At 41.1% G+C, this 27,468-nt stretch overlaps 1 protein-coding gene across 10 annotated transcripts in view; it reads right to left on the minus strand.

Moving 5' to 3' along the window:
• Positions 1-4,075: 4,075 nt before the first annotated feature.
• rbm47 (RNA binding motif protein 47) overlaps positions 4,076-27,468 on the minus strand; it is a 264,038-nt gene continuing 240,645 nt past the window's right edge. For 8 of the 10 annotated variants that reach the window (XM_043692551.2, XM_087987566.1, XM_043692568.2 and 5 more), the window contains 3 exons: positions 17,328-17,534; positions 9,851-10,026; positions 4,076-8,405 (listed from right to left, as the gene is read on the minus strand). In XM_043692551.2, the coding sequence (XP_043548486.1) occupies positions 8,157-8,405; positions 9,851-10,026; positions 17,328-17,534 (632 nt within the window). In that variant the 3' untranslated portion in view covers positions 4,076-8,156. The remainder of the gene's footprint in view (positions 8,406-9,850; positions 10,027-17,327; positions 17,535-27,468) is intronic. The other 2 variants (XM_043692577.2, XM_087987573.1) reach the window with 2 other exon arrangements.

Raw genomic sequence — 27,468 nt, forward strand, 5'->3', positions numbered from 1 at the left:
TTTGCAAGTAAACAGGTATGGCTGGAAGTCGTAGCGATGGTGAGTAGTAAGAGTATACTTCTTCTGCTTCATTTTATTTGTGATGGCATCATAAGCTAATGTCCATATTCCAACAACCTTTCTATGGGCATTGCTACTTAAACCAAGTAAAACCTGCTGTATTGTAATACTTGTTGACACAAACTTTTAAAGAAAAATAATCTGAAGACGGGTTTTGAAGATTTCAAGTCTTGGGATTGTGACTATTGCCTTTGACAGCTTGTTCCATTCTGGGACTTATACCCCTTTATACTCTCACAGACACTCATAGCCCCTGCCCCCCACACACACACACCCATATGCACTCATACATATAAAAATTTGTGGGGTGGATTTGTACTTGCAGGATTACATTTTACTTTGCTCAAAAGCTGCATGAATCCATGAAAGATTCTGTAAATCCATTTTTTAGATCAGCATCAGTCTGACCATTGTGGCACAGACAGTCTTACACAGGGCACCTCACACCTTAAAAACATTATCTGGGCCAACATGACACCAATTGTTAAAGTTCACTTGAGAATATAACTTTTAAAAAAGTTTTGCGATTTACATATGAAAGAACTGAAACCAACATGTTCATTCTAAAAGATGAGAGACTTAACAAACAATTCAGGTCTTTTTCAATGTATAATTTCAGTTACATCACACTGTAAACTTTTGCTATAGATTCTGTGTATTAACGATCTTATACTCCACAACCACCTGATAAAGGAGCAGCGCTCCGAATGCTAGTGCTTCCAAATAAACCTGTTGGGCTATAACCTGGTGTTGTGTGATTTTTAAGTGTTGGGGTGGGCAGCTCAGTGCCATGGGGATTTAAATTTGTCGCACACTCTCCTCGTGCCCTTTACCATGTTAGCATTTCAGCCTTAGGGATGTGGAGGGATGAATTGGCTCTCCTGGCTTAATCACCTGCTCCTTGATAGTTTGCAGCAAGATTAATGTCAAATTTCAAAAAGAACTCTTCCTGTGTAATTACCTTTCTTCCTGGATCCAAATAAGTTTATGTTTAAAAAGCAGTCCATTCAACCAGGTTTCCTTAAATTATTCAAAAAAAAGTATGAATTACTAAACATGAGAAGAAACAGTAATGGCAGTACAGTTACACTGTGGTCAAAGGGGAGTCCTCTCTATATTCCAATTGTGAATATGCTCCCTGAGTACTTCATTGGTTCTAATGGGCATTGGGGAAAGGTACCACAGTACAACCTCAATTATCCAAACATCAATTATCCAAATTTTGGATTTTCTGAACAAGATCTCAAGATCCCTTAAAAATGTCATTAGGCAACTCAACATTCAGTTATCAGTTAAATGGCATTATGGTATGCATTGCCGGATAACCAAGGCATGTTTGGATAACCGGTACTCACATTACCAACTGTTTACAATCAGGCCAGTTATCAGTTAAATGGCATTATGGCATATATTGCCGGATAACCGATGCATGTTTGGATAACCGGCACTCATAAATTACTGCTTGTTTATGATCAGATTAGTTATCTGAATAATCAGTTATCTGAACAAAATACTCCCTGCCCATCTCGTTCAGCACACAACCTAGCAAAAGACCTTCCTTTAGCCATTGGGATAGCACTTGTGTATCCTATGCAAAGGTGGAACAGGGACTCCTAATCTTGAGCAATACATAGGAACAGAAATAGGCTATTTAGCTTGTTGAGTCTGCTTGGCAATTTAATACAATCGTGGCTGATCAAATATTTCAATACTCATTCTAACTTCATAGGACAGTGCACTATCCTGGAGCAAGTCTGGTGACCCTTCATTGCACTCCCTGTCTGGCAACAATATTTTTCCAGTACTCCAGGTCATTCTGCACCAAGTTGTTATAAGGTTGAAGCAAGACTTCACAATTCATATACTCAAACAGTCTTGCAATAAAGGCTAATATTCCATTAGTCTTCCTAATAGCTTGCTGTACTAGCACTTAGTTCACTTGCAGTGACGTGTTGACAAGGATAGCCAGATCCCTTTGCACATCTCTTGCCATTTAAGAATTACTTTGCACATCTGTTGCTACTGCTAAGATGGATAACCTTACATTTTTACACATTATATTACATCTGCTTTGTTCTTGTCCATTCACCAAGCCTGTCCAAATTCTCCTGATAAAGCTAAATATCTTTCTCAGAACATACATTCCTGCCTAGCTTTGTATCTTTTGCAAATTTAGAAATATATTTGGTTCTTCACTTCCAAATCATTGAAATATATTGCAAAAAGCTGGAGCCAAATACTGATCCTTACATTATCTGACAGGTCACAGCCCTGCGAATGACCCATTTACTCAAAGTCCCTTCTGTTTGTTAGCTAATGTTTAATCCATGCCATTACTTTATCAAAAGCTAACTGAAAATCCAATATCTTTCTCAATTCTGTTGATAACAGCTTCAAACATTCCCCCAAGTTTGTCAAACATGATTTTCCATTCACAAATCCACTTTGACTATGCTTAATTAGATCATTATTATCCAAATGACCGTTTATCATGTCCTTTATAATAAATATATAATTTTCCCTATTTGAGGTAAGGCTGACAAGACTTTAGTTCCATGCTGTTTTCCTTTGCTCCTTTCTTAAATACTGGGGTAACATTTCTGAGCTTCGAATCTGCAGGAATCATTCAAGAATCTATGAAATTTTGCAAGATGATTACCAATGTATCAATATCTGTATAACTACCTCCTTTAAAACACAGGGATGCAGACTATCAGGTTGCAAAGACTTCTCAACTTTCAGACCTATTAATTTTTCCAGTACAACTTTCTGACTAACTCTGATTTCCTTCAACTCCTTGTTTTTCCTAATCACTTCGTTTTTGAATTCTGGGAGATTTCTGGTATCCTCCTCAGTGAAAACACACAAAGTAATCACTTAGCCTCTCTACAATTTCTCTATTCTCTATTATAAATGCTTCGGATTCTGCTTTTAATGGGCTCACATTTGTCTTAGAAAAACATTTCCTCTTCAAATACCTGTAGAAGACTTTACAGTCCAATTTTATGATTTTTTTGAGAGATTGCATTCATATTCTATTCTTCTTATCCTTATCAATTTCTTGCTGTATTCTTAAAAACTTGCCAATCCTCAGATTTAATACTATTTCTGGCCACTTCAAAAGTGTTTATTCTTAAGGTTATACAATCCTTAACTTCCTTTGGCAACCATGGTTGACTGACCTTTTTAGAACTGTTGTGCCATGTAATAGTTTGGTCCATTGCCTATGTATCATCATGTCTTTTAATGTATTTCCCCCATCTAATTCAGCCAACTTATAGCTCATGCTTTTATAATTCCCCTTAATCACATTTAACAATATCCCACATTCCCAGCTTCTGAGAAGTTTCACGGAGTTCTTTTATTTGACGTGGACAGTGATAGATGGTCTACCAACGTCAGGAATAATAGTGTGGGATTTACTTTGTGAGTCCAGGCCAAGATGCTGGCAGATTCCTTAAGGATTGGTAGGAAATGAACATATTAAAACTCAATGAATTGTTTCTGGGAGGGTGAGGCTCTTCTGTCCATGCTCTAAACACAATGATTGACAGCTCTCATGTCATGCAGGCACCAGCGAATTGCCACTAATAATTCCCACAACATCAGTGACAGAGGTGCCAGCTGACAGTGATCCCAGTGTAACTGCTGCATTTTTAGCACCACTGAATGTGATACAAATTTGAATTATTATGAAAACTATTATAAGTATCACACTGGCACTTCAGTTAAATCCCCAGATAATTGCTTTTTTTTTGAACAATGGAAATTTGGATTATGCAGTTAATTTCATAGTTCATATAATTAGAAGAAACTGCTATCACAGTTTTGATTGTATGCAGACTATGTTGTTGCTTTGGTAATTTTAATCTCACTTATTACTATAGTGTATTATCTCTCCATTCCCTTAAGAGCAACTTACAGCTATCAAATGCTGTTCATTGTCTGAAAATACTGAACACAAATTGAGAAATATTTAATTGCGAACATTTCGAATATAACACAACCAGACAAATGGGTTTCATAATGCTTTATTGACTACTGCTTTAGAATATAAAAGCAACAAAAGAATAAACTCAAGCTTTTAAAACACAAGAAAAATAGAAAATATTTGGCTGAGGAGTTCAAACACCTGATGGTAATGCATTTGTTGTTAATAAGGCACACTAGTTTAAAAAGTCTGTCCATGCACATCTTGTTCTTTTATATGCCCCATACCAACATTTTGAATTAAAATACAAAACAGTGCTGTTTGCAATAGAATAGCACAAGTTTGGATCTTAACTGACATGCTTTACAGGCCTCTATCAATATCAGTCAATCATACTTTGGCCTTCTTCATACAAAGAGAAGCAAATAAAAATACATTAGACCTTTGCACTATGTGACACAAAGTGACTCGAAACCCTTTTTTTTCCAAAGAACTTCCCCACTTCTAACTGCCCTAGAATGTGTCTTGCAAGTTAAATAATATTTTATTTAAATAGATCTACATTCTTTTTTACTTAACTGGGCTACGAAAGCCTATACAGAGAAGCCAAACTCAGTAGCCAAATAAAAGTATTTTGGAATAAAAGACATCTCAAAATCTCACCATTCCCCACTCTCTTCATAAGATAATAAAATATCTAAAAATATACTTTAGGAAAACTCTTTCTTGCTCGAACTAGTGGTGTTACCCTGGATACTTTGTATGTTAATAAAAGGTTTATATATAAGCAAAAAGTATAGTTGATACCCTATTTGTATAAAGGAACTAAGTTGTTTTAATTCAAGAAAGGGTTACTTTAGCATTTTCTAGCAGCGTATCCATTTTGTTGAAAACCAAATAAATCATTTTTTAAAAAAAAATATGCAAAGTGAAATGCATGGAATTTTCTCAAAGGTTGGAAATTGAATCCAAAATGAAAAGTCTGGGAACAGAAAGAAAAGTTAGCCAATAAAATTATTTTTAAAAACCAATACTGAGTAATGCCTTAATAATTTTAAAGATTCATTTTTCTGAATTTTAGGCACACAAATCCACTAAAAGGAACAATTTGCTCAGGTATCCATTGGTATCTGCAGGTGAACAAAAGCATTATTGAATGAAATCACTGGGTAAAGGGAGTGCTTTCTTTACAGTGGGAGTGTTGCTTTTTCCTGCATATCTAAGACAAACTATGACTTGATTTTATGATCCAAGTCTAGTTTTAATAACTACAGTTTTTGTTGCATTTGAAGCGAGTTTACTGTCCTCCTATTAGTGCAGCTGGAAATAAAGTCCATGCACCATTCTTTGCTGGTGCTTCCCAGCTCTAATACTCCAGTAGGTATAGGAAGCAGGTTTCTGACAATCAGAACTCCTGTATTTGGGTCATTTCTAATGAATTGTATACATCTTTAAAAAAAGGTCAAGTGGAGGAAAGTGGGCTGCATTTTCACTTTTGGGACAGAAACCTGGAGACCCATCCTGCTCCCAAGGGAATCCACTGTACTTTGGGATTTTGATCGGGGTATCCTCTCAATTGGATTGGAGACACATTTCCCATCCAATTAAGGCAGTAGGTGGACTCTTGTATTTGGAAGGTCAATCGGAGGCTCTCAGCTTCAGAGAAGCAGTGTCTGTAATTAAGAGCAAATAACTGAGAGGGTGCTTCAATATTGGTGACCTCACAGTATCAATTACTTTAAATATTTTGTGTAAAGCAGCCATTAGAGTGGAGATGGAATCCTTCTGCAGAGTGATCTTTGTCTGCACCCTTACCCAGGCAGGTAGAAAGGGCCTGGTGGTCTGTTTCTGGGCCCCACCACCAAACAGCTGAACTGTCCCCACCAACCCAGGAACTGCAACTTTCCAGTTGGTCTCCAATACACCCCTAACACTTTAATAACTGGTTTTCCATATCATGGCATGCCCCAAACCCACGTCCGAAAAGGTAAATTTGTGCTGGGAAACCAGCATTTGACCAGAGCCCTGTATCTTTGTGCCTTCTATGTCTTGTCCTGACCTCGGCCAGGTCTGGAAGTTCTACTCAGTGTTGTGATACATTGCACAGTTTAAAAGAATCAGTGATAACTGGATATTCTGGTGAGATTCTGAGTATGACAACAAAAAACAAAACAGTGAGACTCGCAAAAAGATGAGCAGGAAAAAAGTATGCTGCCTGGATATTTAGAATGTGCATAAAAATTGAATGTGCCTCATTAGGTTTTAATCAAGAAGCAAACTAGTTTGTTGCATTAGTTCTCTGGGTTACCAGAGCTGAGTAATAAAGGCAATACTGACATATGGAGCAGCTGCCTTTCTAATGTTATCATACTGTAAATGGAGTATTCTAGCTTCCCACCAAATACAATATGCAAAATGTTAAAGATCCATCAATTTTTAGTTGGTCTACAAAATGGTGCCTTAGCTAGTTATCATTAGTGTTTGTGGTATTTTATTATTTACATGCAAGTAGTACAATGTGGGAATTTCTATTCTATAAACAGTAGCAAGTGTTAAGAGTAAAATGGCCAGAGCTGTTAATTAAAACCCCATATTAATCCACAGCAGTTTCAATCATTTTCTCCAGGTTAAATAATGAATGGAGCTCAACTGGATATCAGGCTGTCTTCAGCAGTTGCTTTTAGTCAGTCCAAAGCAATGGGGTCACATTATGCAGGTTTTACTGAGTATCACGACACTACTTAGAATTGACTTTTCTTTCAAAAGCCTTTAAACAGGCCATTGAAACACTGCTGCAATATATTTACTTCCTACTATAATAAAAGATTATTCTTTTTCTTCAACAGCATTTAAAGAAATTGATAAAATTCTGTGGTAAACCACATATATGCTGCTGCACCATAAAAGCCATGTGCTCATAAAACTTATATTAAAACATAATATATATATACACACAAACTAATCTGTTACATAGAACCAAAATATAACATCACTACTACCCAAACTACATTACCACCTCAAATCATCTAGGAATTTTCTTTAACATGATAAAAGTTATTAATATAGCACTTCATGCCAACAAGGCCTGCTTTGGTCCTTGTTCAAAAATCCAGCATATGGCTGAACTTAAAGCAGAACAGAGAAAATAAAGAGCATTGCAAAGGTAACTTACTCTACATGTTGAAGGTACCACTGAAGGTTTATCTTCTATTTAATGTCATACTTAATGTCCTTTATATTTCAGTCCCCTTGTGTTTTTTAAGTGATAATAATTTACCCTCAAGAGACTGTATAATGCTGCCGTGGTTCATTCTTTCCCTTGCTTTTCCTTCCTTTTTCAACTTTATCAGTATCCTAACCCAAGAGATAAACCCACGTATGCTTTCTTCCTCAGTCTGTGGTGCCAACCATGAATAGTTAAAACAGTTCAATCAAGGTCAATACTACAATCAGCCGGTTTGAAGCTGATGATATTCAGCCTCTATAAGTAACCAAATTATGTAAATTAATAAACTAGAAGTCAAGTTCGAGTCTCGTAGTCGACAGTACAATTCTTTTGCATTGCAGTTCTGGACTATTCCCCGGCAATTTGTATGGGCATGTCTTTCCAGTATCATATACAAATCTTGATAACTGGTTAACAAACTACAGGCCTAGGTTTGGTTATACAGTAATGGGTTAAATGCTGAGTAGTATTATTTACATTTATTGTAATCCAGTTAAGGCTGATTTTCTTTCTTGAAGGCACCAATCGGCTAGATAACTGGAGTGAATAAGTCACATGAACCCTTCATAGTATTAACATGTCAAAATCTACACATTTTTCTAGTTTCTAGATGTCCACATTCAAAATGTTCAAACCTTATGGACGGAAGATTTTTAGCATCTGTTAAAAGTAAGGCATTTAGAAAAATGTTTCCACAACAAAAATGCATGGAATTGTTTCTACTATAAAGGTTATTAACCCTTAAAACTCTTAAAATATGCATTTCAAAATATACTAACAAAATAGCAATTTCTAAAACATTTGCCCCTCCTTCACATAGCTTTTGGTGTGAAGATTGCTGAAGTCCTAAAAAATATTCTTTCACGTCAAACTATGTTTTGTTTTCTTCATAAATACCAGTGTATTCCTTCACTATGATAAAGTCTTTGTTAGAATATCCTAATAAGTTTGGTAGAAATCATGTAGAGGAACTTGAAAAGTTGCTGCTGGAAATGCCTGTGGTACGTAGCCAGCATATCCTCCATAGGCTGCCACAGCAGCAGCGGTGGCTGCATTCTTCTGCAGTGTTGCCACAGTGGCAGCAGAAGCAGGAGCTGCAATTGGAACATAACTTGCCCCATAGAATCCAGCTGTGGGAATTCGTTGTATATTGGAGGCCATTGCATATACTGGAGTTATTGGCCGAGTCTACAAAGAAACAAAACATGTTACAGCATTGCAATTTTTTTAAAAACACTATAAATAGCAATTTAAAACTGAAATACTGATAACAGGAATTGATAAAATGGTCAGGCCACCTATATTCCTGCCTCTGTGGATTCCAAGCAAGCTCATTGCTTCAATCACAGGACAAGTATACTACAGTTTTAAAATCATTCTTTCATGTGGGGGTCATTGTTAAGGCCAGCGTGCATTGCCTATCCTTATTTGGCCTTAAGCTGAGGGAGGCCATTTCAGGGGCCAGTTAAGGGTCAACCAAATACCTATGGGTCAAGGGTCACATGAAGGCTCAACTAGGTAAGATTAGATTAGATTAGATTAGATTACAGTGTGGAAACAGGCCCTTCAGCCCAAGTCCACACCGACCCACCGAAGCGAAACCCACCCATACCCCTACATTTACCCCTTACCTAACACTACGGGCAATTTAGTATGGCCAATTCACCTGACCCTGCACATCTAGGGCAGAAAAGTTTCTTTCATAAAGGGCAATAATAAGCCAGTTAGGTTTCACAGTCAGTATTACAGAGTCATAAGAGTCACAGAGTCATACAGCACATAAACAGACCCTTTGGTCTAACTCATCCACACTGACCCATCTGACCTGGTCCAATTTGGGCCATATCCCTCTAAACTCTTCCTATTCACGTACCCATTCAGGTACCTTTTAAATGTTGTAATTGTACCCACCTCCACCATTCCTTCTGGCAGCTCGTTCCATATAAGTTATCCCTCAGGTGCTTTTTAAATCTTACCCCTCTCACCTTATAGCTGTGATCTCTACTCCCCCATCCTAGGAGTAAGATCTTGGCTATCCATGCCCCTCAAGATTTTCTAATTCTCTATGAGGTCACCCCTCAGCCTCCGATGCTCCAGGAGAAAAGGAGCCCAGGTTAATCGCTCTCTGCCTTTATTCCTGATGAAGGGCTTTTGCCCGAAACGTCGATTTTGCTGCTAGTCGGATGCTGCCTGAATTGCTGTGCTCTTCCAGCACCACTGATCCCAGTATCTGGTTTCCAGCATCTGCAGTCATTGTTTTTACCTAGTCAGTCTACAGAGTCTAGCTTTCAATTCAAGAGTTTAAAATTCCACCAGTTGCTGTGGAGAGATTTGGCAGGTTTCTGGTTCAGAGTCAGTGATATTTCTACCATATTACTATCTTCTTGTGTTTGTATTCTGCTGTAGGAGTCACTGGATAGGAGTACGAAGGAAGGACTCTGACATGAGAATTTCCCATCTTTAGCACAAGGTAATAATCATTCTTATCATTCCTCAAATGAAACATTTTCCTTGCTTGGCTGGCTCAATTTTAAGTTGGGCTTAAACTGAGCAAGGAAGGAAGGTTAATCACAGAAAGCTGTAGAGAAAAATAATGAATATATTGTGCTTTAGGAAAATACAAGTTTTTTAACCTGGAAAGGTGGAGGAGTGGAAACTGATGGTATGATCGCTGTTCCATTTGGATCAGTTTGCACAGCAATAGGATTAAGAACATGCTCCATAGGATGCATTTTGCTATCTTCCATTAGTTTAGTGCCTGGAGCCGCCTGAAACACTTGGTACTGAGTTCCAATGGAAGGGATGGCTACTGCAATCAGATAAAAGTACTAATTAATAAGTTTTAATCACAAGTTTATAAATTTGAATATATTACGTCTATACCACATTATAAAACAGTTTGAGTTGCCTCTCAGGCACGTTATAAAACAAAATATGATCTTGAAATACAAAGCAGATAACCTACCAGATAATCAACAGCTTGGACAAAGAGATGTGCTTTAGAGAGTTTATTAAAGAAGAAAACAAAGTAGAAACCTGACAATGGCCTTAAGGAGGATCTCCGTTGAGTGATGGGTTGCAACCAGCATTTCTTGCAGCTGCACTATCTCCCAAAGCCCCCTGGGACCTGTAGGAGAACTGCCATGTGGAAGCTGCGCTGCTTAGCTGTGGAAAGAGTGAGGAGGCTGGCACCACGCTTCTCAGAGAGGGACCTGGAGGTCCTTGTGGATGGAGAGTTGGAGAGGAGAGGAGTCCTCCTCCTGGACGACTGGCAGAGGAGCCCATGTCACCATAGCATGCCAGTGTGGTCATAGAGTCATAGAAATAAGCAGCACGTAAACTGATCCTTCAGTCCAACACGTCCATGCCGGACAGATATTCTAAATAATTCTAGTCCCATTTGCCAGCATTTGGCCAATATCCCTCTAAATCCTTCCTATTCCTATACCCATTCAGGTGCCTTTTAAATTTTGTTATTGCACCAGCCTCCACCACTTTCTCTGGCAGCTCACTCCATGCTCACAACACCTTCTGTGTGAAAACATTGCCTCTTAGGTCCCTTTTAAATCATTCCCATCTCATTTTAAACCTATACTCTCTAGTTTTGGACCCACCCTGGGGAAAAGACCTTGTCTATTTAGCCTATCCATGCCCCTCATGATTTTATAAACCTCTATAAGGACACCCCCTAAGCCTCCAATGCTCCAGTCTATTCAGCCTCTCCCTAAAGCTCAACCCTCCTAACCTGGCAATATCATTGTAAATCTTTTCTCAACCTTTGCAATTTTCACAACATCCTTCTTTGAGTAGAGTGACTAGGATTGCACACAGTATTCTAATAGTGGCCTAACTAATGTCCTGTACAGCTGAAACATGACCTCCCAACTCCTGTACACAATGCACTTCCCAATAAAGGCAAGCATGCCAAATGTCTTCTTCACTATCCTATCTACCTGCGACTCCACTTTCAAGGATCTATGAACCTACATTCGAAGGTCTTTGTTCAGCAAAACCCACAGGATATTTCCAATAAGTGTATAAATCCTGTGCTGATTTGCCTTTCCAAACATCTGCACCTCATGTTTATTTAAATTAAACTCCATCTGCCACTCCTCAGCCAATTGGCCCATCTGATCAAGATCCCATTGTGCTCGGAGGTAACCTTCTTCATTGTCCAGTATACCACCAACTTTGATGTCATCTGCAAACTTACTAACCATACCTCCTATGTTCACATCCATATCATGTAGATAAATGATGAAAAGCAGTGGGCACAGCTCCAATCCTTGTGGCACACTGCTGGTCACAGACTTCCAGTCTGAAAAGCAACCCTCCACTAACACCCTGTGTCTTCTACCTTCGAGCCAGTTCTGTATTCAAATGGCTAGTTCTCTCTCTATTCTGAGATCTAACCTTGCTAACCAGTCTACAGTAAGGAAGCTTGTTGAATGCCTTACTGAAGTCCAAATAGATCACATCCACCCCTCTGCCCTCAATCCTCCTTGCTACTTCTTCAAAAAAACTTCAAATTAGTGAGACATGGTTTCCCATGCACAAAGCCATGTTGACTTATCGCTAATCAGTTCTTGCTTTTTCATATACATGTAAATCTGTCCCTCAGGATTCCCTCCAACAACTCTCCCACCACCAATGTCAGGCTCACTGGTCTATAGTTCCCTGGCTTTTCCTTACTACCTTTCTTAAACAGTGGCACCACATTAGCCAACCTCCATCTTCCGGCACCTCACTTGTGGCTACCAATGATACAAATATCTCAGCAAAGGGCCCAGCAATCACTTCCATAGCTTCCCACAGAGTTCTAGGCTACACCTGACCAGGTCCTCGGGATTTATTCACCTTGATATGTTTTAAGATATCTAGCACTAACCTCCTCTGGTTGGACATTGACAGCCAGGTCAGAGCCCTCTCCAGGGTGAGGAAGACTGAACAGCAGCATGGGGAAGAAGGTCAATGATCTTCTCTGCCCTGTCAGGGTTAGTGCAATGCTCTGCTCTCTGATACCTCCCATTTTTCTGTGTCACTGCACCAACCTCCCATCAATGTTTCTGCTGACAGCCTCCATTGCCTGCAAAACCTTTCCTCGCCTGATCTAGTTACCCACCCTCCTCCCATTCCACTGACCCACATACCCTCCACACAGTCTCCTCATTCCCTCAGGACACTGCAACACCTTTGCCCCACATGCGCCAACACTAATAGCCATGCCACCTTCATTTAGTCCCTTTATGTCTTTTACTGGAGAAAAATCTCCCATCATAGGGTAGAGTAATGCAGGGGAGGTGGGGCAAGGGTCGGCAGTGTGCTGGACATCCTTATCCTCATCCCCTCTGAGGAAAGGATTCTGGTTCCGGCAGGAGAAGACAAGGACCACCCCTTTGGGAATGCACAAAATATCTATGTCCTGACACCTGAGTGAGTAACACTGCAACAGACACAGTAACAAGTTGTTGTCACACATGATGACTAACTAGTGGCTGCCATGTCCTCTGCCTCTTGTATCTTCAGCTGCAGCCACTGGTCCCCAGGACCAGCTTGACTCCCACACAAGAGAGCTCCTTAACCTCCCTGATAACGGTCCAGACATATTGGAGGGAACGTCAAACAATTGCCCTGGAAGTCCCAGCAGCACAGATGAGGACATCTCAGAGGGTACTGGGAGGGTACACACAGTGACCACTGGTACCAATAGTTCTACAGAAGGGTGTGGTGGGGGGAAGAAATGCCCTGGGCCATTCGCAGTCAGAGAACTGTGGAGACCAGGCACCTGCTGAGCCCCCAGGAGACCCCGTGGTCTCGACAATGATGGACATTGTATCAACTGGGAGGAGATGCAGCAGCAAAAGCAAGTAACAGAAGGCACTGGCCTTCAATGCAGTAAAGCTGCATCAATGCATTGTGTGTCACTGCATAGCTGCTGCAGCAGTGCAGCTAGTCCTGCGACTGTCTACCTGCCTCAATAGACAGGCTGGAGGCTGCACTATCAGGAGCTACTGGAAATTAACAGAATTATGGAGCTCTTATAGTATGGAAATCACATTTTTCAGCAGATGCCCCATAGCCTTGTATGCGATGATGTTTCAAGTGCTCGTCTAAAGAGTTCTGAAGTGTTGAGAGTTTCTGTCTCTACCACCATTATAGGGAATGAGTTCTAGATATACCCAATCTTCTAGGTGAATTTGTTTTCCTCAAATTCTCTCTAAACCCTCTGCACATTACCTTCAAACTAGATGATTCCTCTGCTGAGGAGAAAAAAGTTTCTCCCTATCTATCCTGTCTATGACCTTCAGAACTTTATACACCTCAATCAGGTCCCCTCTCAGACTTTTTCTGCTCCACGGAAAACAACTGCAGCCTAACTAACCTCCCTTCCTAGCTGAATCACTCCAGTCCAGGTAACATCCTTGTGAGTCTCCTTTGCACTCTCTCTAGTGCAATCACGTCCTTCATATAATTTGGTGATTGGAACTGCACACAGTAACCTAGACGTAGCCTAACTAACATCATTGCACACATCTTCATCATTAACTCCTTGCTCTCATGTTCAATGCCTTGACCAATAAAGGCAAGTATCCCATATAGCTCTTAATCCTGCAGATACTTACAGATCATACCTCCTACATTCATGTCTAGTTCAGAAATGTACATTGTAAACAGCAAGAGACCCAACATCAAACCCAGTGATACAGCACTCCCACCACCCCCAATATACACACACACACACACACACACATACAACTCAGTCACAAAAACACTCTTTAACCACTATCCTTTACTCCCTGCCACTAAGCCACTTTTGGATGGATTTGCCTTGGTCTTTTGGCTTCTTAAACAGTCTGCCATGTAAGACCTTGTAAAAAGCCTTACCTACATCCATGTAGACTACATCAACTGCACTACCTTCATCTACACGCCTAGTCAACTCCTTGAAAAATACAATCAAATTTGTTAGACACAATCTCCCCCTTATAAAGCCATGCTAACCAAACTTAATTAATCCTTGCTTCTCCAGGTGGAGATTTAGTCTATACCTCAGAACTTTTCCCTATAGTTTCCCTACCACTAATGTGAGACTCACTGGCCTGTAGTTTCCTGGTTTATCTGCACTACCCTTTTTGAATAATTAGCTGTCCTCCATTCCTCTGGCACCTGTCCTGTGGCCAGAGAAGACTTGAAAGATAATGGCCGAGCCCTTGATATCTTTTCCCTTGTTTTCCCCGTCTCATCTGGGCCTGGAGATTTATTGACTTTCAAGCTGACTGAAACTGCTAATACCTATTCCCTTGCACTGCTAATTTGTTCAATTATATCACAACACCTGGCTCTGATTTCTATATCTACAATGTCCATCTCTATCGTGAATATAGATGAAATGTACTCATTTAAAACCTCAGCTATGTCTTCTATCTCCAATCAGTTTGCCACTTTGGTACCTAATGAGCCTACTGTTTCTCTGATTATCCTCTTTCCCCTCATATACTTATATATTACTCGCTTGTGATTTTTTAAGTCCACACGTTGCCCTCTTCATTTTGTATTTTAAGTAACCCCCTGCATTTTCTATGCGCCTTTGGGACATCTACTGATTTCAGCAGAATTTATATTTCCCTCACTCACTACCCAAACTATGCACATACATCTACACCCATCTACTTATCACCCCCACCCTTCCCAGATACCTTCACACACCCCATTATGTTTTGTTGACAGAGTGACCAGAGCTGCCAGCATGGTCCTTCACCGCTGGCTGGTGCGCAAACAGTCCTCTCCTACCGCGAGGACAGGTGCCTATGTGGATGAAGGACTGACTGTGACCCACTCCCTGAGGCACAGAGTCCTCAGCAATGCCACCATGATTGGATATGTGCTCATGCCTGAAGTCTGGGATTGGTATGGGGGTCCTTGATTAACATATTGGAAACCCTGATTGACCGGTGCTCCCATGGAGCTCACTATGGACTATCCCCCTCAGACTTTCAGACAAGTCACGGCATTGACTGAAGACTGCTTCACAGCACAGCCACCCACCTGATTGTGTGTCTGCACCAATTGCCACTGCAAGGCTTGGCAGGCAAGGCAAGGTGTACACGTGCTGGTCCTGGTAAACAGGGTGATCATTAGGTGCGATGGATTCCTGTCTCTGTGGCACCTGTATACAATGCAGTCAGACACTGCTGGTTGCTGGTGTGCTAGACCTGCCTGCTCTTGCAGGATGCAGTGCAAGTGCAATGATGATGATGACGACTTCCTGAAAATGGAGTCCATGTCCATTGTCCATGTGGACAGGTATGTATGTGTTGATTGATGCTAATAGATCCTACCCTGCTTTGCAATTTGCCCAGGGAGAAAGATAGAGTTCTTTTGAAACAAGTGGCGAGTTGATATCACCAAGAACCTGCTCTTGTTTCCAAGCTGAGTTTGCTCGGTGGCCTGTTTATATTGAGAGTTTGGTTAGATTGCAACTTATTACAGGTTGGTCTGTGAACAAGCTATTTGAGAAAAGTGAATAAGATGCAGCGAGATGATCTCAACATCAAGATGGGCATCGCTGAAGATCTCACCTGATTCTGCCACTCACCACATAATAGCTCTCATTGTTCACAGCCTGGTAAGATCCCTGCACTCAGTTAACATCTCAAACCCAATTATGATTTCCTCCAGACCTTTCTGTTTCTTAAACATGCATATATTACTTTAAAAGAATGCTACAAAACTTTTAACAGGCTGGTAAGCCAGTAAAAACGTTACAAACATTTTGGGAGGTAAAATTCAGTTCAGGTGGGGGTTGAACTGGATCAGCCACCAATTATACTCCCTTTCTATTGACATCATAATTCACTACCATTGAATTTTCACCCTACCTTTGTAGATTGTCACTATCATTAAAATCTGTACAGTTTCTCAAGGGATTACATGGGAACTTTTTGATAGTTTAAGTTGCTTGCAGTTACATACTGTTTTAACCTGAAGAGAAGTGATTTTAATCAAGGCCAACCAAGTGAAATGAAATGGGGCAAGTTGATAAGGTCCTGTCTGCCATAGTATAATACAGGCTAATGTAGGATTGAAAAGGAAAGGAAACAGTTAAACATGAAAGAGTCATGACTTAGATGAAAGAGTCAAGTTAAGTTGCAATAGTTATATGCAGCCTGTGCAACCAGGGTTTGGGGGTAAAGTACATGATTAGAATGGCTACTCTGTGACTTAAACTTACCAATGCCATTGCTTTCCTGCAGTTTGCAATTTTAACCTGTTCATGGGAGTAGGCCATATGGACACTCTCCCAATGCAACATGAGTCTTCTTTATTTATACAGACCAATATCTAACAGAATCATCAGGTTGTATTGCAAATTTAATCTGAAATTCCTTGCTCAGTACATCTGCTGGTCAGTGAAGCCATGGTCAAATGAGGAGCAAATAGTTACATTAATTTCATTTTATTCTGTTTACCTGTGATCCAAGAGGAGCAGGCACTCCCTGCCCTTCCGGCCCCGCTCCAGCCAACCCCATTCCTAGCCAATTGACTGCCATGAACCATTCTTTAAGGCCATTCTCTGATGTCAAAAATCTTTCTGACCAGCCAGTGCTTCCTGCTGGATTTCAGCAGGAATTAAAAACAGTACGAACAAGACTGGACCAATTCATCCAAACATCAAGACTCGGTACAATGCTTCTCTAATGAGGGTGATCCAAGTTTTTGGAATTCATCAGTCCAACTCCAAATTACACCAACATTAAAATTGCAATCATGTTATCAATTTGTATTCTTCATTTGTTGCCGAAGTTCATTACAAAACTATTGGCTTGTTCATTACAATATGTAATGAAGCTTTATTCAAAGCTGACTAAATCTGGTTTTCAAACAGTAAGTATTTAATTAAGAACTCCCACCTGACTTTAGCAGCAACTCAAAAAATTCCAGATTTTTCATTGTGTTTATTGGAATTATTCTACATCCTACAGGAATATTTCAAAATCCTATAGGGGTTTCAGGAAGAACTCTAAAACATCACCTTTGCATTTCTATTTTCTTCTATTTTTTTCCCTAGCTGTTAAGGTAAATGTTTAGCAAAACATTTCCTTTACTAACCTGCACCAGGTTTCATAGCGACTGGACTGACTGTAGCCAGATCTAAGCTGGGTATCAGTTCATACGCTTTGTCCTGTTGCTTGGCCTTCCCTTCATGATATCTGCTGTAAATACCTCTGCCTGCTGAATATCCACCCAGGTACGATCCTCGAGGTCCTGCTGCTCTGTTGCCAGCTGCCCCTCTACCTCGGCCGCGAACAGTGCCTGCTTTAAAAAGAAAATCCAATTTTAAAAATAGGGTAAATTATGCATTTAAAAAGCCACCAGAGTTTTGACAGGAATAGAAATCAGCATTTATAGATCCTACTCAGAAGAATGTCAGAATGAGAGTGTGAGAGCAACAGACTGAACAATTCATCAGGGAGAAAGTGAGGACTGCAGATGCTGGAGATCAGAGTCGAGAGTTTGGTGCTGGAAAACCACATTAGGTCAGGCAGCATCCGTGGACCAGGAAAATTGACGTTTCGGGCATAAATCCTTCATCGGGAATGAGGCTTGTGAGCCAAGGGGGTGGAGAGATAAATGGGAGGGGCTGGGGCTGGGGGTAAGGTGGCTGAGAGTGTGATAGGTGGATGAAGGTGGGGGCAATGGTGATAGGTCAGAGAGGTAGGTGGAGTGGATAGGTGGGAAGGAAGATGGACAGGTTCTGAGGGCAGTGCCGAGCTGGAAGGATAGAACCGGGATAAGGTGGGAGGAGGGGAAATGAGGAAACTGGTGAAAGCCACATTGATGTTGTGGGATTGAAGAATCCCGGGGCGGAGGAGAAGGCATTCTTCCTCCAGGTATCGGGTGGTTAGGGTGGTGGTGAAGGAGGCCCAGGACCTACATGTCCTTGGTGGAGTGGGAGATTCATCAGCCTAGCAAAGTCCATCAGCAATTCATCAGCCCAGCAAAGTTAGGAGTATCTGAGAAGTACTTTAACTTTCTAAAGAATCAGATAATTAGCAATTTTGTATTGTTAAAAATGTAAAATTTAATTCTTAATCTTTGTTGTCTTCAAATAAAGTTGCGACTTGGTCAGATGTGGGAGCTTACAGGTTACTACGGATTATATCTGCAATAAATGCTGTTGGTTGTGAATCTTATCAGATCAAATGGATTGGTTAGAGAGATAGAGGCAATGAGGAATTTGCAACAGCAACAGTATGTGATAGATGGCAGTTATAGGAAGGGGGGAATGTCTCAGATACAGTCACATAGATGGGTTAACTCCAGGAAAGTAAGAGCGGAGGCAGGTAGTGCAGGAGTCTTTTGTGGCTATCTCCATTTCAAACAAAGTATGCTGTTTTGGAAAATGTAGGGAGTGATAGATTCTCAGGGGAATGTAGCACGAACTGCCAAGTTTCTGGTATTGAGACTGGCTCTAATGCAATGAGGGGTACGTCGGGTTCCAAAAGATCAAATCCATTAGGGGATTCTATAGTCCGAGGTACAGTCAGATGTTTCTGTGGTCAGCAGTCAAAAATCAGAATGATGTGTTGGTTCCCTGGTGCCAGGTTCAAGGATGTCTCAGAGAGGGTACAGAATGTTCTCAAGGGAGAGAGGGGCCAGCAAGAGGTCATTGTCCATATTGGAATCAACAACATAGGAAGGGAAAAGTTTGAGATTCTGTAGGGAGATTACAGAGATTTAAAAAGTAATTTAAAAAGGAGGTCCTCGAGTGTAGTAATATCGGGAATACTCCCGGTGCTACGAGCTAGTGAGGGCAGGAATAGGAGGATAGAGCAGATGAATGGATGGCTGGGGAGCTGGTGTATGGGAGAAGTACTCACATCTTTGGATTATTGGAATCTCATTTGGGGTAGAAGTGACCTGTACAAGAAGGACGGATTGCACCTAAATTGGAAGGGGACTAATATACTGACAGGGTGATTTGCTAGAGCTGCTCGGGACCCAGGGAGATAGTGAGGAAAGAGATCGATCTGAGATGGGTACAGTTGAGAACAGAAGTGAGTCAGTCAGGGCAGGCAGGGACAAGGTAGGACTAATAAATTAAACTGCATTTATTTCACTGCAAGGGGCCCAATAGGGAAGACAGATGAACTCGGGGCATGGTTAGGAACATGAGACTGGGATATCATAGCAATTACAGAAACATGGCTCAGGGATGGGCAGGACTGGCAGCTTAACGTTCCAGGATACAAATGCTGGAAGGATAGAAAAGGAGGCAAGAGAGGAGGGGGAGTGGCGTTTTTGATAAGGAATAGCATTACGGCTGTATTGAGGGAGGGTATTCCCGGAAACACATCCAGGGAAATTATTTGGGTGGAACGGAGAAATAAGAAAGGGATAATCACCTTATTGGGATTGTATTATAGACCCCCTAATAGTCAGAGGATAATTGAGAAACAAACTTGTAAGGAGATCTCAGCTATCTGTAAGAATAATAGGATGATTATGGTAGGGGATTTTAACTTTCCAAACATAGACTGGGACTGCCATAGTGTTAAGGTTTTAGATGGAGAGGAATTTGTTAAGTGTGTACAAGACAATTTTCTGATTCAGTATGTGGATGTACCTACTAGAGAAGGTGCAAAACTTGACCTACTCTTGGGAAATAAGGCAGGACAGGTGACTGAGGTGTCAGTAGGGGAGCACTTTGGGGCCAGCAACCATAATTCTATTAGATTTAAAATAGTGATGGAAAAGGATAGACCAGATCTAAAAGCTGAAGTTCTAAATTGGGGAAAGGCCAATTTTGACGGTATTAGGCAAGAACATTTAAAAGCTGATTGGGGGCAGATGTTCGTAGGTAAAGAGATGGCTGGAAAATAGGAAGCCTTCAGAAATGAGAGAACGAGAATCCAGAGAAAGTATATTCCTGTTAGGCTGAAAGGGAATGCTGGAGGACTAAAGAAATTGAGAGTTTGGTTAAGAAAAAGGAGGAAGCATATGTCAGGTATAGACAGGATAGATCGAGTGAATCCTTGGAAGAGTATAAAGGAAGTAGGAGTATACTTAAGAGGGAAATCAGGAGGGCAAAGAGATAGCTTTGGCAAATAGAATTAAGGAGAATCCAATGGGTTTTTACAAATACATCAAGGACAAAAGAGTAACTAGAGAGAGAATAGGGGCCCTCAAAGATCAGCAAGGCGGCCTTTGTGTGGAGCCACAGAAAATGGGGGAGATACTAAATGAGTATTTTGCATCAGTATTTTCTGTGGAAAAGGACATGGAAGATATAGATTGTAGGGAAATAGATGTTGACATTTTGAAAATTGTCCATATTACAGAGGAGGGAGTGCTGGATGTCTTGAAACACAAAGGTGAATAAATCCCCAGGACCTGATCAGGTGTACCACAGAACTCTGTGGGAAGCTAGGGAAGTGATTGCTGGGCCTCTTGCTGAGATATTTGTATCATCGATAGTCACAGGTGAGGTGCCGGAAGACTGGTGCTTGGCTAACGTGGTGCCACTTTTGAAAAAAGGTGGTAAGGACAAGCCAGGGAACTATACACCAGTGAGCCTGACGTCAGTAGTGGGCAAGTTGTTGGAGGGAATCTTGAGGGATAGGATGTACATGTATTTGGAAAGGACTGATTAGGGATAGTCAACATGGCTTTGTGCATGGGAAATCATGCCTCACAAACTTGATTGAGTTTTTTGAAGAAGTAACAAAGAGGATTGATGAGGGTAGAGCGGTAGATGTGATCTATATGGACTTCAGTAAGGCGTTCAACAAGGTTCCCCATGGGAGACTGATTAGCAAGGTTGGATCTCGTGGAATACAGGGAGAACTAGCCATTTGGATACAGAATTGGCTCAAAGGTAGAAGACAGAGTGTGGTGGAGGAGGGTTGTTTTTCAGACTGGAGGCCTGTGACCAGTAGAGTGCCACAAGAATCGGTGCTGGGCCCTCTACTTTTTGTCATTTATGTAAATGATTTGGATGCGAGCATAAGAGGTACAGTTAGTAAGTTTGCAGATGACACCAAAATTAGAGGTGTAGTGGACAGTGAAAAAGGTTACCTCAGATTACAACAGGATCAGGACCAGATGGGTCAATGGGCTGAGAAGTGGCAGATTGAGTTTAATTCAGATAAATGCGAGGTGCTGCATTTTGGGAAAGCAAATCTTAGCAGGACTTATACACTTAATGGTAAAGTCCTAGGGAGTGTTGCTCCTTGAAAGTGGAGTCGCAGGTAGATAGGATAGTGAAAAAGGCGTTTGGTAAGCTTTCCTTTATTGGTCAGAGTATTGAGTACAGGAGTTGAGAGGTCATTTTGAGGCTGTACAGGACATTGGTTAGGCCACTGTTAGAATATTGCATGAAATTCTGGTCTCCTTCCTATCGGAAAGATGTTGTGTAACTTGAAAGGGTTCAGAAAAGATTTACAATGATGTTGCCAGTGTTAAAGGATTTGAGCTACAGGGAGAGCTGAACAGGCTGGGGCTGTTTTCCCTGGACCATCGGAGGCTGAGATGTGACCTTATAGAGGTTTACAAAACTATGAGGGGCATGGATAGGATAAATAGACAAAGTCTTTTCCCTGGGGTGGGGGAGTGCAGAACTAGCGGTGAGAGGGGAAAGATATAAAAAAGAACTAAGGGGCAACCTTTTCACGCAGAGGGTGGTATGGGTATGGAATGAGCTGCCAGAGGAAGTGGTGGAGGTTGGTACAATTGCAACATTTAAAAGACATTTGGATGGGTACATGAATAGGAAGGGTTTGGAGGGATATGGGCCGGGTGCTGGCAGGTGTGACTAGATTGGATTGGGATATCTAGTCGGCCTGGACGAGTTGGACCGAAGGGTCTGTTTCCATGGTATACTTCCCTATGACTCTATCTCACATAAAACTCCAAACAGCTAGTTATGTTTGATAGGATTCTGAGGACAGCAATTAGAGCTAAACACAATTGCCACTAGTCTCTCAAAGGAGTGATGGGAATATTTAAACTGAAGAATGAACAAGCATGAATTAATATTGTGCAAATATTAAAATATTCAAATTAGTTTCAAATAAGATGTTTAGTGGAAAAGTATTGAATACGGTCTGAAAGAATTTGCATATCATGGTGCATGACCTGGTAATGGCAACGCCAGCAGTACTGACACTTTGTTGACAGCTCATCTTGTTGACAGCAGTGTACAAATCAGTGCGAAATGCATTGCTGGGAGACTACATGCCTCAGCAGGTGACCAGGTATGTGCAAAGCTAATTTTACTTTGTTATAAATTCTGCAGAGACCGATGAAGTTCAAATTTTCTTTGATTCATTTAATAACTGAAAGAATGAAACAACAATATTTCATAGTTTAAGATATTTATCGTAATGACGGATTAAAAGCAGTAGTAACTAAATATTATCTTTATAGGCAACTTGCTGGCTCAGTGGTTAGCCCTACTGCCTCCTAGTGCTGGGGACCCAAATTCGATTCCATTCTTGGGTGACTGTCTGTGTGGCGTTTGCACATGTTCTCAGTATATGCGTGGGTTTCCTCCAGGTGGTCTGATTTTCTCCCACAATCCAAAGATGTGCAGGTTAGGTGAATTGGCCATGCTAAATTGCTCAGTGTTCAGGGATGTGTAGGTTAGGTGCATTAGTTAGGGGTAAATAGATGGATAATAAGGTAGGGGAATGGGTCAAGGTGGGTTACTCTTCAGAGGGTAAGTGTGGACTTGTTGGGCCGAAGGGCCTGTTTCCAGAATGTAAGGATTCTATTCTATTTTATGAATAAACTACACAATGGAATATACCTTGCTCCTTAGTGTGATAAAACAAAAAACCCACTTCACAACTATAATTTACACTTTATATCGACATCAATGTTTTCCTAGGGTTTCCTCCTTTTCAATTCATTTCTCAGCCCAGTAATTTGTAATTTTAGAATTGTCTTTCACAAGGAGGTTTTCAATGTTCAGAGGCTCTCCTTCAAATCCAAGCAATTTGACCCTTCCAACCTTATTTAAATTCCCCACCAAGTTAGTCTTTTCAATCCAGACTTAAGGTCTCACCCACATTCCTGTGCACTAAATTAGAGAACATTTTTGGTCTCTTTACTTGCACTCTATCTCCTGGATCAAAAAAGAATAAAAAAAATCCTGTGATATTCAGCGATATTCTAAAAAAGCTTGTGACCTGATCTTTATGCTGGCTGCCTCTGCATCATTTTGTGTCAATGTGAATCGCAGGAGCCTTGTATCTAGGTAGAAATGCTTACTAACTATCCTTGTGACCTCAACTATATTCAATCTTGGAAACAATTTAACAACTTACAGGACAACTGTTTCCAACCTAAATGTTCTCAGCACTGATTTTGGGATTTTGAAGACTCAGTCCACATTGTTAACACAGATGCTGCTAATGTTCCCAAGCATAAATGCCTTGTACTTTCATTACATTAAAACAACACAAATCTTCCTTTGATCTCCAATAACTAAGCCATCCAAGCTTACCCTCTCTGGCAGACTTCAGAACTGGTCTATGACCCCCTGTTTTTACCCTAAAAAATAGAGACACTGTCTCAAAACAATATTATATCTGTCAAAATTGTAATAACTTAAACTAAGCCTGCACTACTTAAAGCTCAATGGCATCTTTTCAAAAGGATGTGGATTCTGGCTACTGCAGGTGCTGGAAGAGACACTGAGCAGAACTACAGTAGAGCATGGGACACATGCTAAGGTTCTTTGATACAACACTGAACCTCTATGTCGGAGATGGATACTAGCAGAGAGTTCTTCTACCCACAAAAAGGGTCTCTAAACAGATATTGAGAAGACAGTGGGAACAGATAGATATCACTGTTAATGAAAGGAATCTAGCCTGGAGATTTTGAATGTAGTGGGAAAAAGTTTAATGAATTCACATGAAGATCAAGGTTAGTGAAAGCAGCTTCAAATATCATATTCCCTCAGATTAATCACTAGGCTCACACACTGCCCAATTCATTCACTATCAAGCATAACTCATATCCTGATTTGGAGATGCCGGTGTTGGACTGAGGTGTACAAAGTTAAAAATCACACAACACCAGGTTATAGTCCAACAAGTTTAATTGGAAGCACATTAACTTTCGGAGCGTCGCTCCTTCATCAGGTGGTAGTGAAGGGCTCGATCCTAATACACAGAATTTATAGCAAAAATTTACAGTGTGACGTAACTGAAATTGTACATAGACAATCAATTTTTCAATTAAGCCTTTCATCTGTTTGAATACCATGATAGTTTCACTTATTTCATGTGTAAATCACAAAACCTTTTTTTAAAAAGTTGCATTCTCAGGTTAGCTGTTAACAATGGTGATAGCTAGACAATATGTTGAAGGTGTTGGCCCCCTGTGTTCTCTTGTCTATGCCATGATGTGTAGATTGATTCTAATGAATTCATGCAGTTTTTGAGCTCAGAGTTCTACATGAATGCATGCAGTTTTTAAGCAAAGTACAATGTAACCCTCCAAGTACAAATTCACCCCACACAATATATGCGTGCATGTGAGTCTTTGTCTGTCTGTCTGTGTGTGCGCATCTGTCTGGGGTGGGGGTTGAGAGTGTGAGAAAGTGTATGTGTGAGTGCAGAGTGTCTTAAGTCTGTGAGGGGGTGCATGTGTGCGCGTGTGTGTGTGTGTGTGTTGCAATGGTGATCACCTGTAATGTGACATGAACCCAAGGTCCCGGTTGAGGCCCTCCCTATGGGTACCGAACTTAGCTATCAGCCTCTGTTCGGCCACTTTTCTCTGCTGCCTGTCCCAAAGTCCGCCTTGGAGGATGGTCACCCGAAGGTCCGAGGCTGAATGTCCTGGACCACTGAAGTGTTCCCTAACTGGGAGGGAACCCTCCTGTCTGTTGATTGTTGTGCGGTGCCCATTCATCTATTGTCGTAGCTTTTGCTCGGTTTCCCCAATGTACCATGCCTCCGGGCATCCTTGCTTGCAACGTATAAGATAGACAACGTTGGCCGAGTCATAGGAGTACCTGCCATGTACAAGGTGGGAGGTGTCCCCATGCGTAATGGTGGTATCTATGTCCACACGGACACGTCTTGCAGTGCCTACTGTGACAGGGTTGTATGGAGTTGTCCTGAGAGCCGGGCAGCTTGCTACGAACAACGATCTGTTTGACGTTTGGCGGTTGTTTAAAGGCAAGTAGTGGAGGTGTGGGGAAGGTCTTGGTGAGGTGCTCATCCTCATTGATAATATGTTGCAGATCAACTCATATTCAACATCCATTGTCTCACCTCAACCCCACACATATAGCAGTATTGCAAGTCTCATACCTATATCTCACAATTTTCACAGATTGCCAGCTATTCAACTCAAGCAGATACATCATCCAAATACATTGCACCACACTCACTGACACTCTCTCTTTTGCAGGTGGCACATTGCCAAAGGTTTTAGTAACTAGTGGGACACAAGCTCATGAAGGAAACTGATGGCCAAAGGAATAGCCACAACTGAACTTCCTGTGGCCAATGGTAGAGCTGAAGTCACCCAGGATGACCACAGAGAATATTCCCTAATCCATTTAATGAATTCCTCGATATTATAAATATGGAATAGAAGCAATTCCTATTCTGTGTAAATCACTGAAAAGGTTTCAATTAGAGTTGTTGTAGAGACTATCTGCTTTCCTGATGAGTTGGAAAATGAAGGGTTGAGGTTAGAGAATGTCCCTCACATAGCAAAGCACTTGTAGTTTTCTCCTGTATTCTCTGGAGTTAGGATGATTGAAAAAAAAACATCTCATTGAAAATACAAGATTCATTAGGGCTCTACAGCATTGACACGAGAAGTTGTTTCCCTTGGCTTGGGAATCTAGAAGATGTGGACTCAGTCTCAGAGTGACGGGTTGAGATAAAGAGAAGTTTCTTTCTGAATGAATCTTTGGAATTCTGTACCCCTGAGGATTCTGCATTCTCCATCATTGAATATCCAAGGCTGGATTGATATCTTAAGGAATATGGATATGGGAATTAAAGGGATATGGGGAACAAATGGGAAAGTAAAGTGAAGTGGAGGCAGCAGCTAGGCCATGATTGTATTGAATAGTCAGAAGGCTCGAGAGGCCAGGTCGTCTATTCTTTTCATGTTTTACATTTTCAATATAACTTCTAATATATTTAAATAGGACTTCTTTTATAGGTTGTCTATGTTGTCCTGAAAGTGAATAGATAGATAGATCCGGCAGAGAGCCCTTCACTCCTCTTCCTTGCTCTGTGAACAGCTTGTCTATTTCAGGCCAAAAGGGAATGGAAACCCTTGTCTCGGAGTAAGCGATCTGATCAGAGGTCTTGAAGTCAAAAACAAAGTCATCTCTATGAGCAACACAACTCCATCAACTTCAACTCTAAACAACTCTATGAACTCTGTAAACTCCATGAACACTTTAACAAATACAAGAAAGTAACATGAGCAAAATAAAAGGTCTAGTGTTATGGCTGTAGACCTCACCGAGGCATTCACGACTGTGAGCAGAGATGGACTTTTGGAAAATTTTTGTAAGACATGGATGCCCATCCAAGTTCTTGGCCATACTGATGCGATATCATGAATGCTGGTATGGAACAGTTAAACACAACAGCAACCTCCTGTTGCTTCTGAATCTCCAGTGGTGTGAAGTGGGCATGTGTGATGGCCCCAATCCTATCCACCATCTTCTTCAGCATCATGCTGCAGCAGGCAGTGGAAGACCTTGAGGGAATTTACGTATGATTCTGAACTGCTACAAGTCTTTTCAATCTCAGGTTTCCTCACAGAAACAAACTCATGCATGAACTTCTTTTCACTGTTAATTGTGCTTCTACAGTCAGTTAAATCTGCCATGTATGATATCATGTTTTCTAGTCAAGATTAGAGTAATTTCTGATGAAGTGCCTTTGCCTGAAACGTCGATTTTCCTGCTCCTCGGATGCTGCTTGACCTGCTGTGCTTTCCTAGCACCACTCTAATCTTGACTCTAATCTCCAACATCTGCAGTACCCACGTCTGCCATCATGTTTTCTATGCTGGCACATCTCTTTAGACTAAAAACCAGTTTAAAGCAAAACTGAAGTCCTACAGCAGTGTGCACCCCAAGAAGAATACAGATCACCAAACACTGTCCCTGAGGGAACCAAGCTGGAAGCAATTTCTCTGTTTGGGGAGTGTCATTTTGTTTGATGCCACTGTAGGCAAGCAGGTTGACAATAGGCTTTCA

This window comes from Chiloscyllium plagiosum, unplaced genomic scaffold (genome assembly GCF_037043375.1).
Source record: "Chiloscyllium plagiosum isolate Xiang-an unplaced genomic scaffold, Cpla_swu_hap1 HiC_scaffold_1, whole genome shotgun sequence".
Taxonomy (NCBI): domain Eukaryota; kingdom Metazoa; phylum Chordata; class Chondrichthyes; order Orectolobiformes; family Hemiscylliidae; genus Chiloscyllium; species Chiloscyllium plagiosum.